General features: G+C 35.1%; 1 protein-coding gene across 10 annotated transcripts in view; it reads right to left on the bottom strand.

Annotated features, from left to right (window-relative positions):
• Positions 1-6,522: 6,522 nt before the first annotated feature.
• The window catches only part of CSNK1G3 (casein kinase 1 gamma 3), a 65,186-nt gene continuing 53,359 nt past the window's right edge, over positions 6,523-18,349 (bottom strand). For 6 of the 10 annotated variants that reach the window (XM_039334176.1, XM_039334178.1, XM_039334181.1 and 3 more), the window contains 3 exons: positions 16,054-16,160; positions 14,390-14,438; positions 6,523-8,758 (listed from right to left, as the gene is read on the bottom strand). In XM_039334176.1, the coding sequence (XP_039190110.1) occupies positions 8,600-8,758; positions 14,390-14,438; positions 16,054-16,160 (315 nt within the window). In that variant the 3' untranslated portion in view covers positions 6,523-8,599. Of the gene's footprint in view, positions 8,759-14,389; positions 14,439-14,693; positions 14,718-16,053; positions 16,161-18,349 lie in introns of all 10 variants that reach the window. The other 4 variants (XM_039334183.1, XM_039334182.1, XM_039334185.1 and 1 more) reach the window with 2 other exon arrangements.

Here is an 18,349-nt window from a genome sequence, read left to right on the forward strand (position 1 = left end):
AGAAATTGGTAGGGTCCCCTTTAGATGTGTTCAAGCAAAGGCTAGCTACCATTTTTCAAAGTTGCTTTGATTTGGATTTTTTCAGTAATAAGCTTTTACTTGGGTGAATGGTCCTTACCAACGCTATGATTCTACCTGAAGCTCTTTGTATTATTGTACATTGAGTAATAATTCTGTAAGTGATTGTATTAGAAAAATAGAAAAGTAGATGTATGGCTGTTCAGTTATGTTATACTTAATTTTGCTGAATCTTCCTCAGATCTGATGTGTGATTCTTTAATAAATGACTCCTTTTCACTCTTGGGAATAATCTTGTTAGAGTTTTAGATATCAAATTTATTATACATTTGTACCTCTGGAATACTTAGAAAGACTTGTTTCATCATTCTGAGTAAAGGTTTTGTACATGTCATTCAAAATGAAAGTGAAGACATTCTTCAGAACACAGTTTTAAAGAGGCATGCACAATACGTAATAATAATAATAATAGTAGTAGTAGTAGTAGTAGTAGTAAAGTTAGAAGGGACCTTGGAGGTCATCTAGTCCAACCCCCTGCTCAGGCAGGAAACCCTACACCATTTCGGACAAATGGCTGTCCAGTCTCTTCTTAAAAATTTCCAGTGCTGGAGCATTTACTGCTGCTGGAGGCAGGTTGTTCCACTGATTAATTGTTCTCACTGTCAGGAAGTTTCTCCGTAGTTCTAGGTTGCTTCTCTCTTTGATTAGTTTCCACCCGTTGCTTCTTGTCCTGCCTTCAGGTGCTTTGGAAAATAGCTTGATTCCCTCTTCTTTATGGCAGCCCGAGATGGTATACAAACATGGTATACAAATATGTGAACGATGTAGCATATGAAATAAATATTGGCTTATTACAGCCAAGCAGTATATAAAAAGATAAAAGCTTTTAAGTTGCAGGAAAGTAAAGAGATCAGTGTAAAGATTACAAATATGCCTTTTTAAAGAAACAAGAAAAAATGCCTCCCTTCACATGCCAAATTATGTTACAAAGCAAGGCAATTTATTTAAACTCTTTTCTATTTTATGTTGGCAATTAATAACATCAGTAAGAACTCAGAAATAAAAACATCAAAATAGCAGAGAATGGCTAAAGCAGCAATTAGAATTTTAAAAGAGCAGTTTCATTTTAAAAAAAATTATATATCGAACATGCTCTAAAAAGGGAGAGATTCTTCTGGAAGTCTGTTAGCAGCAAAATGGGTTGGAAAGAACTTCCAGAGTACAGAGTCTTGTTCTTGGATATTTAAGAAAGAGAGACAGACAGATAAGGTGCTACAGAATAGGAAAGCACCTTGGACGTCTTCTAGTCCAACCCCTTGCTCAAGCAGAAGATCCTATACCACCAGTGATGGCGAACCTTTTAGAGACCGAGTGCCCAAACTGTAACCCAAAACCCACTTATGCATCCTCGGGTGCCAAGTGGGTGTGGCCCATTGGGTGGGCGTGGCTGCAGTGGTAACAGCAGACTGGGTGGGACTAAAAAATTCAATCAATCAATTCCAACTTTGCAAGATTTTTTTTTTCCTACGAGAAGTTGAAATTGACTGATTGATTGGACCTTTTTTTTTTTTTTTGCACACGGCTGCGGAGGCCTAAAGCGAAAAGGTTTTATAAAGCCCAGCTGAAGGCCTAGGACTGGGGCGACGGCGCGTGTGCCCACAGAGAGGGCTTTGAGTGCCGCCTCTGGCACCCGTGCCATAGATTCACCACCACTGTCCTATACCATTCTGGACAAATGGCTGTACAATCCCTTCTTAAAAGCCTCCAGTGATGGAATACTCACAACTTCTGAAGGCAAGCTGTTTCACTGATTAGTTGTTCTAGCTGCCAGGAATTTGTCCTTATTTCTAGGTCGGCTCTTTCCTTGATTAGTTTCCATCCATTGCTTCTTGTCTTCACCTTAGCCAGGCTGGATGCGTTGCCCTTGGCAGTCCTTTTTGGACGGTTTAAGGGCATTCCTATGTACCTTCGGTTGTGTCCATGTGGTGATGGCTCTATAGAAACCCTAAGCCATATAGTGCTTCATTGTTCTTTATATAAAGACTCTAGACAGATTCTTATATATCCGATATTGAAGAAGTTTCCAGGTAGGGGATATGAATTTTATCTAAAGCTGCTACTTATATCAACTCAGGTTGCCCAATTTTGTGCCACCATTTGCACAATACGTCGCACCATTATCAAGGTCTGAAAAATTTTAATATGATGTTTTATTTTGAGAAATTTGGATTATATTACATTGATTGTTTGATGGTTTTATATTCTGTAAATATGGAAGTAAAATTGTCACTGTTGTTATATTTTGATTATGTCTGGCCTTATGGCTGTAATAAACAGATTGATTGACTGCTTCTTGTCTTGCCTTCAGGTACTTTAGAGAATAGGTTGACCCCTCTTCTTTGTGGCAGCCCCTCAAATACTGCAACACTGTTATCATGTCACTCCTAGTTCTGTCTCTTTATGCTAGAAGCAGAGTCCCAGTTAAGCCCTGAGCATATTTATCCATATGTAAATATGCTTCCAATTTCTCTAAGTGGAGTTAGAATTTAATTTAATAATTTAAATTTACTCACTCCATTCTAAGGTTGTCCACACTCAATTAATAATGGTTCAAATTAACCATCATCTCAGAAAGGGTGCTTTACAGCCTGTAAAACTTTGGACTGTCACAAAATGTCATCTACACTAACATTGTATAGTCACATGATTGTGATCTGATTGCAACTAGTTGTCAAGCAGTCATGTGATTGCTATTTGCAATCTTTTCTGCCAGCTTCCCAAGAAAATCAATTGGGAAGCAGTCAGGGAAGGTTGTAAGTGTTTGTAGCCCCCTTCTACCAATTAACATGTACTTATAAGGTGAGAATTGTAAGGAGTGTGCAAAAGGTTGATTTTAAATTTAATTTTCCTTTCAAACACAATTATTTAACCATTCACAGAATAGTATTACACAGAATATCATCCCATCTATTCATGTTTCAATCAAATGGGTCAATGAAACATTAAATTGGTAGAGTCAATGCAATTGACTAATAGACTAATTTGATTAGCAATAACACTTAGACTTAAAAACCGATTCATAGTGCTTTACAGCCCTCTCTAAGTGGTTTACAATGTCAGCATATTGCTCCCAACAATCTGGGTCCTCATTTTACTGACCTCAGAGGGATGGATGGCTTGAGCCGGTCAGGATCAAAACTCCTTACAATGGGCAGTTAGCTTGCAATACTGCATTTCTAACCACTGCGCCACCATGGCACTGGCTAAGGTGTCAGATTAGCATGGGGAAGATACAGAAGTTCAGAGATACAGAAGTTCAGACATATTTTACATGTTACTCTCAAACCAATTTACAACAAAAGGTTGTTGCGGTGGACAATGGAAGGACTGCTATGTATGCCCAGAAACTAAAGATACTAAAGTATACGGAACACCTAAGAAATAAAGTTAAGAATATTAATTGTCTATGGAGATTCGCAGAAATCCAGGTCATGGTTGTCCCAAAGATGTTTTTTCAAAAGGCAACTGGAATTTTTTTTCCCTTGAAGATGTTTCGCTCCTCATCCAGGAAGCTTCTTCATTCTGACTGAATGGTGGAGAATAGGGGGATATTTTCCTTGCAGACATCTGATCATTAGCATTCAGTTTCTGAGTTGTTGAGACCACTTGAAGGTTTATCTGTGCCCTCAGGGTCACCTGAATAGTGCAAATGAGTGTGGAATCTTTGAACTGTTGACATTGGATTACCCAGCTAAATTCTTGTATACCAGCGGTTCTCAACCTGTGGGTCGCAACCCCACTTGGGGTCAAACGACCATTTCACGGGGGTTGCCAAACAACGCAGTCCGCCATTTTTTCCTCTTTTCCTTAGCTGTGCTACTCCCTTTTATTCTATTGGCTTTTGAAAGCCAATAGAATAGACTCTCTTGAATAGAATCTAATTTTATTGGCTTTCAAAAGCCAATAGGAATTGTCCAGGCTGTCTCTGCCCTGCTGAGCCCGCCAAAAGTCCCATTCTGCAAACGGTGCTGCAAGCTGTCTGCAGCGAAGGTGAGCTGTCTGGAAGTTTCCACCCCTCCCTGCTGAGAAACTACTAAAAATGTAAGTAAAAGAGGGCCAGGGGCAGGAGGCCAGCAGGCGCAGGGAGGGTTGCTGGTGCGCGTGGGGCCTGTTGGGTGCCTTACCTGCCTTGGGCTGGGCCAGCTGGTGGCCCAGTCGATGGTCGGCCTGCTCTGTCTCTGCCGCTTGCCAGCTATGCCTCAGGCAGCACAGGGGGTGGCATCACGCATGCGCGGCACTCCCGGGAAGGGAAAGTCCTCGACTTACGACCAGTTGGGGGTCGCAGCATTAAAAAGGTTGAGAACCACTGTTGTATACAATGAACTGTGCTTTCCTGTTTTTGCCCTTTGCTTTGCTTTGCTAATTTCTGCTGCCTTGAGCACTTTGAGCAGACCTCAAAGTTTCTGCTGGTGCAGTACCTCCACTGTCATGCAATTTCAATTTGGGTGCCCTGCAACTGCCCCAGATTTCCAACTGTCACAGCATTCTATGGCCACATGCTTGTGATTTGTGATCTTCCCTCTAACTTCCTGCAAACCAGGTCAATGAGGAAGCTGTCAGGAAATTGGAAGTTGTGATCACAAGATTCCTACTTAATGATAGTAACCATGAATCTCTGTCATTAAGTGGTATAATCATATATAATATTCTGCTATATAACAAAATACTTAGCAATAGAAATTGAGTGGTGCAGTGGCCTAGAGGTGAAGACGTTCTCTCCCCACTTGGAAGGTTGAGCGTTCAAAGAGAAAATATTTGCTGTGAATTCCGTATAGATGTCAAGAAGGGCATCCAGCCAGAAAACACTGAGCTCCACTCAGTCACCCTGACTCCACCCCGAAACAAAGGATTAAAGGGTTGTAAAAAGAAAAAAAAAACCTTAGCAATGCAAATTCTGGTTCCAATTACTGTTGTTGACCAAGGACCACCTAGTACAAGTAGAACAAATAAGTACAAATAAAGATTTCACTTTGTTTCATTCAGCATAGAAAATATATGTGAGCTAATGCTTTGAGAATATCTAGGAGGTAAGAAAATGAATATTAATAATTACTCATACGTAACATATTATTTTTCTAGAGTTCAGCACAGCTATTAGAGACTTTTATTTTGAGCAGCTCTAACTCCAGTTGGAATATTCCCCCTAGTAAGTTTGAATTTGTGTCCTATTAAGGAAGTAATTTAGAAGTATTAAATAAAGAGTCAGTGGGATTTTGAAATATTTCTGGTCCCCCCCTCTAGTCACAAAAAAGGTAGAACAATAGACACACACACACACAAATATAATAAAATCTTATTTTTTAAAAAAGGGCAAAAGGGATTTTTCATCCCAATTCTCATACTAAATATGAAATCAATGATTCAGTATATTAGGAACAGATTTACTTGGCAGAAGATTCTTAGGCATGATGAACAGATTAACAGCTTTATTGTAGACAAGAATATTATACAGATGATTTGGCCCTTTCATGCAAAGTCTTTTCTAAGTTAGTATTCCAGAAATTAAACTCTAGGCTTTTTCCTTCCACCAATGAGCATTAACTTGGCAGTTTGCTTGGTGCCCTTAGGCTAAGTAATAGTCTTCTCTAGCCTGAGAACCACTAGTTGCTGCCTCACTAGAGTTAGCTCTTTTTAAAAAAATAAGGTCTTGCACTCTGCCAATACGAATAGCTATGGAACTGAGCTAAGCAAAGAAACAAAAGCAATGAATTCATTCCAATGTGCTTCATGAATGTAAGATCAAAATGTACATTTCTCTAGCAATTTTGTGTGGTTTCAAGCATGGAAGCCTTGCATCAATCTATTTCAAGGTTGGAATGGTTCATTTCAGTTTTCTGTGACTGTAACATTTGAAATTTGCTGCTCATAATAGCTAAGTTTCATTCTCAGTTTGGAACAGCATATTTTGTTCTGACCTTGAAACAAACCCTTGGAATACATGAATATTGTTTCAAGCTCATACACTTGAAAAGGTATCTTGAGCTTCATACATTTTTACATACTATTAATCTAAAGTATGCTGATGATATTTTATCTTTCCACCTTGCCACCCATCTCTCTCCTTTCTTGTTTTTTTTTTTAACCAAAACTCCTTTCTGTGTCAGTGCTTGAAAAAAGAGGATCTACAATTCTCGAAGATGAGGAGTCTTTGATCCCTGCAGATCTACTTCCCTTTGGCCCATTTCCTACCATTTTTTCATTTTCAGAATTTTAAACTAGTTTAAGATGGATTTTTAATACTAGGATCACGTTCACCCATATCCTTCTACTTTCCTATTATTCCAGGCATAGGCACTCAACATTAGAAAGTATGTAATAAAATTAAATATCTACGATATCTGGCATAATCGTTAAATGAAAACACCAATACGTGAAGCTGTCTGCAAACATCCACTTTCTTATCACTTCAATAGTTCAGTGCTATGAAAAGAATGAAAGCAAGGGTTAAAAAAAACTACCTTTATTTTTTCTTCTTCATCCATTACATATTTTTAAACAGGGATGTGTTTTATTATTCATACATTCAGGCAATGTTGATTTTATTAGTTTAGACCGGGAAAAAGCATATAAATGGAGACATTGTTGATTTAACCTGAACACAACTGTGTAACTTTCTACTGACCAAGTCGTTTGTGAGAACATTCTCCTTAGCATTAAAATGGTGTACTTAAAATATTGCTAAACAGCAATGTCTAGATTCCAGTCTTTGCAGAAAACAAACAAGCTTTACATTGATTTAATCTTCACCATAACTGGATTAATATACACAGTGTTATGTGTAAGGAATTCAGATCATATAAACACTGTACAGGGCAAAGAAAACCTTGAAAATGAAACGGCTAGGTTATGATAAAAATATATTGCAAGTATTTACAAATATAATAGATAAAAGAAATTTGGTCAAATACTGAAAAGAAGGTGTTAACCACCTACCTTCTTCTTTTAAAAAAAATCAGCCTCTTTTAGTGTTTAAAGTAAAATCAGCTGAAACGGTCAAGTGGAACTTTTTTTACTAAATTATCTAATTTATGCTTTTATTGGTCAGATCAAGTTGGTAAATTGAGAATTTATTACACTAACAGAAACAGTGATTAACAATAGCCAGATATGTGTGCTTAATTCAAGATAACACAATGCAGTTTGGCAGTTAAGAAAAATAAATTATAAAACAATCCCTGTAAATGCAATAATGAATTCAACTGGTGTGCATTTATCAATTAATACACATTTTGAATGTTACCATAAGATATTAAAAATAAATAATTATGCCCAAAGGCATGCACTGATAGACAAAAGTTAGCTCTAGGAAACCCTTTTTATAAGAAGACACATAATTTGCATTTTGGTCAACAAATCTGTCTAGCCATTTTATTTCCTTTACTCAAATCCTTATGATACTGGCAGCTTAACATGATAAACATACGCTTCTGTCATTATGGCTTTAAACAAAGCAAACTGAAGGGAGAAGGAGGAAGAGAAGAACTGCTTTTTCTAATGAATTGTTATTTCATAACACAGGCACTTTAAGGAATTATCAGGAAAGTACCTAATCAATCCAATCAGCTGTATTTTAGTGATGCAGTATTTTGTTGAAATGTAAGAATGTTCTAGAAACCCCCAGCGGCAATCATAAACCATAGGCTAACATTCACTGAAGGAACATTATGGTTAACCCACTTCCATTTTCCTTTCTTAAACCAATAATATACATACCTCAGTTTATTACTTGGCACATCCAGACCTTCATTTTTAAAACTGTCATTCAACAATAATTTTTGATTAACGTTTTGTGATTCCCATTCTACATGTTTGCAGTAATTTCCTAGTAGTGTGGTTTTATAACCCTTAAGCAACTTTCAGTTGATGTTTCAGCATTGATGTCATACATAACTGGAAGCACAACTTGCATTATACAAATATTTGCATTTCAGTACAAGCACTATTGCCACTTTAACTACACTGCATCTCAACTAGAGGTACAACAAAAGCAGATTTGAAAGCCCAGATTTTACAAACACTGATACACCTCCTCCCTTAGAAAGCACAGCATTTAGGCTTTGTCTTCAAATGATTCATCTAGCTTCTGTCTTAGTACCACCAGGCAGTGACTCTACCATATTTGTAATAATTTTAACTGGCAAGTTTGCAAATGTAGTACCACCAGAGCAACAACTGGAAAAAAAGTTTTTTAAAAAAACTATTACTGAGAAAAGAAATCTTAAAGCAAGATATTTTAAATGCTTGGACAATAATAGCTTTATTTCCAGTGTTGTCTCTTTTAATCACTTTCAGCATTCCCCAAACCTTAGCAAATACCAGGTTTATAAATTATCTGGTCTTCAGCTAATCACTGCTAATGTTTTCTAAGTAATTTTTCTGAGGGAAAAAAAAAGCATTTTTTGTATCTTGGTGATCAAAAGGTACTTTTATGTTGACACAGCATTAAAGCTTCCAGGAGAGATGATCCAAATTAAAAATACGCTGAACCACCAAATCAAATCAAGTATGAGAATCTTCTCACTTAAAGATGATGCTGGAAAAATGTGTGGTAACTAGAGAGATGACTTATCATGATATAGCAGATGAGTAAGTGAGTAATTCCACGCCGTCTGCTTTCCTCCAAAGTCATTTGTGACGTTGAATGGTTTTCCTTTTCCTTCGCTTGAAGAAACAGCAGCACCTAAAATTGTTCATAAAAACAATCTTATATAAACAGAAAAAAGCATGCTTGATAAAGGTTACTTCATAGGTTTTCATAAAGTTTTGAAATTGAAGCCATTCAGGTAATATTAAAATGCATTATAGCAAACAAAAATATTTAAAAATGAAGATATATAATATAGGCCACTCCATTATGCATCTAAATAGATGATGACATAGTACAGTCATAACAGAATATCAATATAAGGACAATGCAGGCATTTTCTTATAAATCTGATTTAATCAGTGTGCAGAAACAATATTACAGTATTTATGTCTCATTATTACAATTAGCCTATTATTTTAATACAATGGACAGATTTTATGGGTATTTGAGAGGGTAATCTTAAAAAAAAGGATTCTCCTTTCCCCTGGACAACTGGGAGAGTAGGATGTGTTATTAAAATTAGGACAAGTGTAAAAATACCTCTCCATAATTCTAGGATTTCTAGGTAATTAATATCTATTAATTTCTAGGTAATATCTAGGTAATTAATACCTATTTAATTTCTTTTGTTGTAGCATTGCTAAAAGCTAAATGCTCATAGTACACTGTAGAATTAAGACTGGCAAACAACAAAGGTAGTGAACATTCCTACTAGTTTATCAATAGGAAAGCATTCTGGACTGCTTGTGCTGTTTTTATAATAGCATACAGACCATATTATAAAAGATAATTACATCAAGTAAAACCATGTTATTAACAAAATTGCCTATGATCCTGGAAGCCAAAAAAATGACATTTCTGTTTACTAAAACCTTGTACAGCAGTTGAACTTCAGAAGACTACATTGGGCTTGCATGGTAAAGATAAATATTCAAGTCATTTTGCCACTGCACAATCTATACCTATCATCTCTTCCTTTATTATACTTCTTGTAAATTTGATGCCAATTGCCCCAAAATAAAAGAGCTTGAAACTTTTTTTAGTTAACATAATTCCCTAGCCCTATTCTGAAAAGGATCAAGTATCTTATACAGTAGTATATCTATAACATATGTTATGTTTATACAAATTGCTGGGAAGGATATTCCCGTCCTTCTTAATATTTTTATACTTTTGTTTCAAGCAAAACAAAAACAAATTAATATTAAACTTAGTCCTAAGTAGCTATGGCTTTCTTTGTGAAGTATCATTTTAAGGCAACTGTAGAACAACAAAATGGAATAATTCAAATCTTTTTTGGAACACCTTACATTCTAAAAATGTTGTATTTCAGATGTATCCATCTGAAAATTAACATTTTGGATCTCTTGCTGTGGTCAGTACTGCCTACAAAACGGATGCATCTTCCAAGAAATATCAGCAATTAAATGAATAGCAAATGTATAAAGACACTTGGCAGAAATCTCAAAATTTCTTCAAGATTTGGCATTTTTGTCTATTTTACAAAGAACTATTATTTCTGCAAAGTTCATTCAATTTCTAAGGAAGCTAAAGTAATCTTTGCTTGAATAAACAGTAATCAGAAATTCAAGGGTATGAAACAAGACTTAAACTTATACCTCTAAACTGATTTATTATAAAATCAGGGATTTAAAAAGCAGATCAACTTGAGACTTAACCAAGTCTTGTTTTAGAACATATTTTGTGGGGTTAGCTAAGCATAATCAGAACTCATCCCCTAGTTTTTAAAACCATGATTAAAAATATATCAAACATATTGTCCTACCAGAAAACTGTAAATTGCTCTTTTTCTAAGTATTTTTTTAAATTAATCTTAAGGGATGACATATAGATGTGCTTCATTGTAAAACTAAAGAAAATGAGAAGAGTAGCATGTATTAAATTATAACATCATTTCTGGGCTTAGAGACATTCTGTAACATTTCAGCTATGTTAAAAGTATTTAAATACAACAAAAGAACTAACTGCAGCGAAATGTGTGCTCTTAAGTAAATGATCACTAGAGGGCCTCACTCTCATATGTACTAAATATTTGTTATTTCCAAATTCTCTTCTCTCCCTCTCTTCTCAAGGGCTGAAATATCTATGAAGCCAGCATTCATACTAAAACTGTTATTAAAACTTATAGTTAGTCTACACTAATTTATTCTACCATGCATTAAATATTCTAAAAAGTTTCAGACCTTATACAGGAAATAGAAATGAACTATTTAACAGAAATTTGTTGGGAAACACTTTTCCGAGAAACTACATTAGAGAATGCAAACATATGTTAATCTATTAGCATGAATACAGTGGTTAATGGATCTTAAATGGGATTAATCAACTAGTCCTGCTTAGAATAGTGAATTATTTTTCAAGAAACCATTGTTTGCCTTATAGTAGGCTTTTTGCAGTGATGATCTCTGGAAGAAAGGTATTTTTAATTATGGACAAAACCCAACCATCTGCCATAATATGAAAATAAAACCAGGAAAAGGAAAAAATCAGGGAAGCACTTTCTCTGAAAAGATTATCTTGAAAATGTTGATAATAAAAAAATGTGTATGGAGGATACTAACAAAGAATTTCTTTGGCCTAGTTTCTTGCTATTAGTGGCAGAAAAGAGGAGCTGGAATAGTTTGGTTTAGTTTAGTTTGATCTTGATTGCCAATATAGACATAATGGTGTATTCTAACCAATACAGCAAGTATATTGTGTAGTCTCTGTACCCCAACTGAAGCGTCATTGCAAACTAAAGAGACTCACCTTCAAATGTTAAGCTCTTCATCCTAGCCTTATACATGATATTGTATTATGTGTTTAAAAGGGTTCTTACTCAATACATTGGAGTTACAATACAAAGCATTTCTTTTGAAAGTGTTCACACTTGTCATTTTACATGATATCATGCCTGTTCTGAAAACTTGGATGGTGTATTAAGCATTTGATTAGTTACTTGGGAGTATACAATTAAAAAAATTAGCTACTTTTATCTTCTTAGAATGATAGTTAAAAATGGGATCTTTAACCTTTTAAGACTTGTTACTTGGCTAGGCATCTAAATGTTCTCCAAAGTGAGAAATTTTCCAGCCAAAGCCATCCAATCTGTGAGCCTTTTGGTCTAGTGGCTAAGGCACCAGGTTAGAAAGCAAGGCATTGTGAATTCAAGTCCTGCCTTAGCCATAAAAGCAGGCTGTTTGACCTTGGGCCAGTCACTCTCAGCCCAATTCATTCACAAGGTGGTTGTTGTGGGGAAAATAGGAGGAGGAAGGTTATGTTTGCCACCTTATTTGTAAAAAACAATAAAGGCGGGATGGATGGACAGACAGACAGACAAAGTTTATATAGATGGCAGTCAAACCAAATCTGCACCTGAGGGTAATTATTTCCTTTTTCTTGTCTTCTCTTCTGTCCATATGACAATGAAATACCTAAATGTCCAATTTCATATTTATCTCTTTAGTGGATGGGAGAAAACAAAGCACAATGGCTGACAAACAGAAGACAATGCCTGGAGACAACTGGGCAACTGAGTCCCCATCCTTGAACATTCAATTCAAAACTCTGATTCTGATGGAAGGCTATATCACTCATTTGGCCTCCAGACTGAACAGTGGAAGAGAATTACAGCAGACCAGTACATTCAACTGCTAATCCAAACTCATTATAGTTTCCTTGATTTGGAATCAACTACCCCCTCCTGATGTGATGACCACCAAGAAAAATGATATTGGATAACTACCGGAAGGTAGATTTATAGTCACTGTCTCAGCAGCAGCAAAATAAAATTCAAATATTCCTATCAACCCAATTACCTCCCTCACAATCCTTACTTGTTCCATTTCAGCTATGTGAATGTCCATCTGTATTAGTTTCCAGGTCCAATATATTATATGTTGCTGTTTTTGACCTATAAAGCCATACATGGCTTGGCACCTGGGTCCCTTCTCCACCTTGTCCAACCAAATTCTGACTGACCAATTAGATCTAGATGGAAAGATTGCTGCAAATTCCACACTCTGGGGAGGCTGAGGCAAAGAGTCTCTGTTTTCTGTTGCAATGCTGACACTGTGACATGGTCCCTTGCTGTGGAATTTAGACTGCCCCCTCTATACTGATTTGCTACAAGCACCTCAAGATCAAGATATTTTTAAGAGTCTTCTCCTGATAAAAGTTGTTATTGTGGCCATCTTTTATTTTCTTCCTATTTTTCTATGCTGTTGTAATTTTATTTCTTTTTAAGGTTGTATTCTTTTTATGTAAGCTGCCAAGAGTCATCTTTTTATTTGCAGCAGCATACAAATATGTTTAATAAATAAATAAATAGGGAGATAAAATTAGAACTTCCTTATGCATACTTTTTTCCATCTAAAATCTGCAACCGAAAGAACATTATTTGTGTGCATTACTTTATTTTTCCTATGCTTTCAACTCCCTGGTAACCCACTAACAAAACTCATTTCATAAATTTATTGAATTCTGTAAATTGTGATGGGTTGTACAAACAAATATAATGGAAAAGACAAAATTATTGTGGTTACCATACGGAGACTGTATGGGCTGAATTATTGGTAGCATAGAAAATGAAATATGCTTCACTATATAAAAATACAGCATAAATTCAAAATAATGCTATCTGTAAAACATACAAAATAAATACTAAATATAGTTACATAATATATATTATATATTATCATATATATTAAAAATGTTTAAGTGTATTTATAGGGACTGCAACTGATAATTTTTCATCAACCTAAATATAGTTGCATGATTTTTTAAAAAATATTATTTGAATAATCCGTCCTAGCCACAGCAATTAAAATTTAATTTCAAGCATGAAAAACAGGTTAAAAGAAACCAATTGACAGAAACTTTAGACATAATCGACTGTATTGTATTATTTAATATATTCTCCTACAGATATCTTAGGATATATTATCATGGCTTCTCCAGGATCTTCCTTAAAAATGAAGGTGTAATAATTTATTAGAAGGGTTAGTAGCTTTATGCAACATCACTGCCACTGAAAGTGCTTTCTGTAGTTTTACTGTAACATTTTTATACACTATTATATTTGAAGGTATGGTTTTTATAATATATTTATGGTACTTTTATGTCATGATTAGTAGCTAGGAATTAACTTTTTTAAATCACTATTTTCACCTGCATTTTTCTGTTTATATCATGTATGGAAGATTGAAAACTGGAGGAAATAAATGTTTAATGAATTTATTTCCTTCAGTTTTAATAATGAAAAGGATGAGAAGTTATGAGGAGAGAGGCTAAAGAGTAGGGTGCTTTTTTCAAACCAACAAATACAATTTCATTAATTATATCCAAATATTTGATTATTTAAAACATAAAAGAACTTCCAATGATATTATGAATACAGCTTCCCTATCTGGTGCAATTATTAGCATTCATAAATTAGAAAAAAAACAACCATCATTTTAGAAAATTTGTCATTCTATCAAAAACTAAAACTTGCCAATAATAAATTAAAAGTGAAAATATTTTATAGACTGCTTTTTGAGGTGAGTACAATGACTGAAATGTGGAAATGTACTAAAATACAAATTGTTCCTTGAGTTTATTAGTTAGCAGTTACCAATCACTAACAACTCAGTAAATATGGGTGAAAACATATACTGTAATTTAGTGCTATTAAAATATTTAATTATTTATGAAGTTAAGGTATTACTGCGGAAATTAAAATACCTGAAATTGTTGTTTTCCCTTTAAAATGGCAAATCGATGGGCAAAACAACTGTATTAAAGCATAAATTAAAATTAAAGCATAAATTCAGGCATATTAGATAAAAATACATTAAAACTACATCACTTCAAAACAAATAAGAATTGAAGCAGGCAAAAGTGCTCCTCAATAAGTTAGCAGGTTTCTTATATTAAAGAAGACCAATATTAAAACAATTAAATTTATTTTGTTTTTGTTTTTTCCAATTGTACTTTTGTTTTTAAATGCTCTGGAGCTATTTCTGCCTGCCTGTGCTTTAAAACTCACCACATGTTCAACACTTTCTGGCAGCTAATATGAGGAAAATACAAGGAAGGGGGGAAAAAAATCAGAATGCAGTATATTTTAAAGAAAACTTTGAATATATAGTCATATAGTCAAGTAATGAGTAAGATAATAACACATCAGTTAAATTAATGAAGACCAAATGAAGCAAACTAACAAGGCCATTCAAAATATTATATTTCAGCTTGTAGTTTAGGAATTTCTTCAAATAGTTTAGGGCACAACAAACGTGCATGTCTTGCTTATTTATTTGTTGCATAGATCATACTTCTTTCTGGGTGTTTTAATGTGGTATAGAATTCCAAACCAGAGATTGAAATATTTTCAGTTACCGTAAATGCCGGCGTATAAGGCAACTTCCGCGAGCACTGAAATCGGTGCCAAAGACGGGGTCGTCTTATACGCCGAGTCGTCTTATACACCGGAAATACTGGTAGTTTCCGGCGTATAAGACAATGTTCTAGGAATGCGGCCCGGCTATAAAGACGGGGGTCGTCTTATATGCCGGGTCGCCTTGTATGCCGGCATTTACGGTAATTTCAATTGTGCCTGTCACTAACACCATCCTTTATAGATGGCAATCTTGACTCATTTGCAATGCAAAAAAGAAAGCTAAATGGTTAGATATACACAAATATCCCACTACTTGGAGATTTTTGGTGCACGTCAGGAGGGGAAAATGAACTATTCTGAAGTGCTTTCATGTATAAAAGCTACACCCTTGCTGAAATACACCTGTATTATGAATGAGAGTATTTTGTACATTATTTTAAAAAGTTCAGGCAATTTTTTTCCTGAATGCTGTTGCAGACAGCAGCAAGCTGCATAATGGCATAAACCCCTCTATCACATTCTTGTACTAGTATTTATTCTACTAATATTCTATATGAAATATATTGTGGGGAAATTGTACTGCCTGGAAAGTCTAATAGCTTCAACTAAGAAACCATTTTATAGACAAGTAAATGGAATTTCTCTCATACACATTTCCCCTGTCTCTTAGAGCAGAGGTCCCCAACCTTTTGGGCACCAGGGACCGGTTCTATGGGGAGAGGTTTCTCCGCAAATCCGGAGGGAATATGGGTTTTGTGTGCTGCCTGCATCACGCGGATGGGGTTTTGCTTGTTTGTGCGGACCGGTTGCTGGCATGCCGTGGACCGGTACTGGTCCACGGACCGGGGATTGGGGACCCGTCTTAAGAGTTAAACAAAAAAATAAGTTTAAGGGCTTCATGTATTACTTGTCACAGTTAAGAACTTATATATCATGGGAGTTTCAATTGGAAAATTCAATCTCATAAAATGAGCTGTCTCCAAAGATATTATTTCAAAGCAATACATACTTGGTTTCATCCATAACTTCTACTTCAGTAGGGGCTGTGATGGGTGCATTTGAACGGCCAGCAGTAGGATCATCAGTGTTGAGTTCTCCATTTGTTGAACTTACAACCTGCAATGGAAACAGATTCAAAAATTATATAATAATAATTGTATAACTTATACAATTATTACTACATGGTAATTCCAATGTAGAGTTGAAATTAATGTATGAACATATTATTTCACAAGTGGTAGTACTTTTTTTTATTCACTCATGTTTCTCTATTACTAATTATTGCAAGATCCAATCTGGATCGGTCACCGGGACCAGAGGTTTACTCTTCCAAGCTTTTAGACTCCTCAGGGAACTTCTTTCTACTGGAATATGTGCTTTGGTCCTCTGAGGATGGGGTCCAGAACAAGTCTAAAAGCTCAGAAGAGTAAACCTCTGGTCCCAGTGTAGACCCAGATTGGATCTTGCAACATTATTCTGGGACACATATATCTGCCTTCATTCATTACTTATTATTCTCCAACTGCTTGTAGAAAAAGCCATCTACAAAATAGGTGCTAGCAATACAAAATATTACAATCCTAATATATAGTAGTTATCCTTGAATAAATCTCTGGCTAACTACCCTGGAATAAATTCAATGAACTTCACTAGATACATAAGATTGATTGATTGATAACAATCACGCTTTAAGCTGATAAGCAATCATCTGTTCTTATTAAGTAATCCTGTTGCACAGAAAGATGGACATCCACTTTTCAATTGCATATAATAAACTGCCATACAACCATTAAAATCAATTTAATAAATAAGTATGCCTATGAAATAGGCTGCAATTTTAAATAATGACATTCTGTCATTATTGTCTGCATAATCACTAATGCGAAAATCCTAGGTAAGGTAATGTGAATGAGGACACGTATCCAGAAAGAGTAAAACTGAGAAGAGAGGCAAGATAATTAGGTAACATAATACCAAGCATTTCATTACTATTTGGTTTTTATTCCTCATAAGTCTTTCATTGCATCAACAACTTAGTTTTACTTATTACATGCCCTTGTAAACTATACATGATCTAGATAGAGTTCATAATGCACGTATAATAAATATGACTTTTCCTTTTAAGAACATCACCTGGTACATTATTTATTCATTTAATGCCTTAAAGTCAGTTTTTGACTTCTGACAGATGTCTGGACTAGTCCCTGCAATTTTCTTGGCATGGTTTTTCAGAAGTGAGTTTTATTGGTGGCTATATAAACTGTATGAATAAATTAAATGCATATCTGTTGCTCGTTTGTTGCACACATCCTCTTCACAACTTGTTTTCCGTGTTGCCTTCTGGGAGGAGGCTTCGTGGTATCTGAAGCAGAGCATCCAGATTCAGCCAGAATTTCATTCCATACAGCATTAACCTTGCGAACTCTCAAGCTTCCTCCTTCCATTATATATTCAAGATGGACAATATTTAATATTTATTTGCTACATATATGTAAGGATGTGGGTCTATACATATGTTGTTCATAGTATGTTTAGGTGTGTGTCATGTATGTGTTTCACTTTGAGAGCGGGCAACTAAATTTCATTTTTGTTGTGTGCCATTGTGCCCACAGTATAAAAATGACAATAAAGGTTATCTTATCAAATTTCAAATTTCTTTGGGATGTTTTTAATATGGGATCAAATCTATAGCACAGCATTTTAAACTCAGTCAAGACAGGAAAATGGAGAATGAATTCAGCTAATTTCTCTCTATAACATGAATCATATTTTCTTTAGTGGAAATGCAAAACACAGAATAAAACTGAAGGAAGAGTATAAAAACAAACAAATTGCAATTCTAAGTGACTTAAAAATATAATCATTACCAATTGATTATTTCAATTCAAGTCAGAGAATTTTGATTCCAAAAATATTATCTTTAAAGATGCTGTTAATTGCTTAATGATTGCCAAATTCAGTAATGTAGACTAGTATCTTAAATGCTAGGAAACTATGTTAAAGAAAGAAAATGATTGTACCAGGAACAAAGTGCACAAACAAATAAACCATTTTGCATAGATGAACTACTTCTCTCATCACTGACAACCTTTAGTAGAAACTAATACTTATGTTTCTTAGCATACAGTTCTATTTTCCCAAAAATATAAAACAGGTCATGGTAATGGCACTAGATTCCCACTCACAGTACAAAATAACAATTATTTCCTATGCCCATTACAAAGGTTGACAAAGTGATTACGGAAGGTTGAATAAGGTGAGAAATACCCCAAAGAGAAATCAAATCATCTTTCTGGCATGCTGTT

The sequence above is a fragment of the Crotalus tigris genome, unplaced genomic scaffold (assembly GCF_016545835.1).
Source record: "Crotalus tigris isolate CLP2741 ecotype Arizona unplaced genomic scaffold, ASM1654583v1 scf7180000017628.32516253702:7417878, whole genome shotgun sequence".
NCBI lineage: Eukaryota > Metazoa > Chordata > Lepidosauria > Squamata > Viperidae > Crotalus > Crotalus tigris.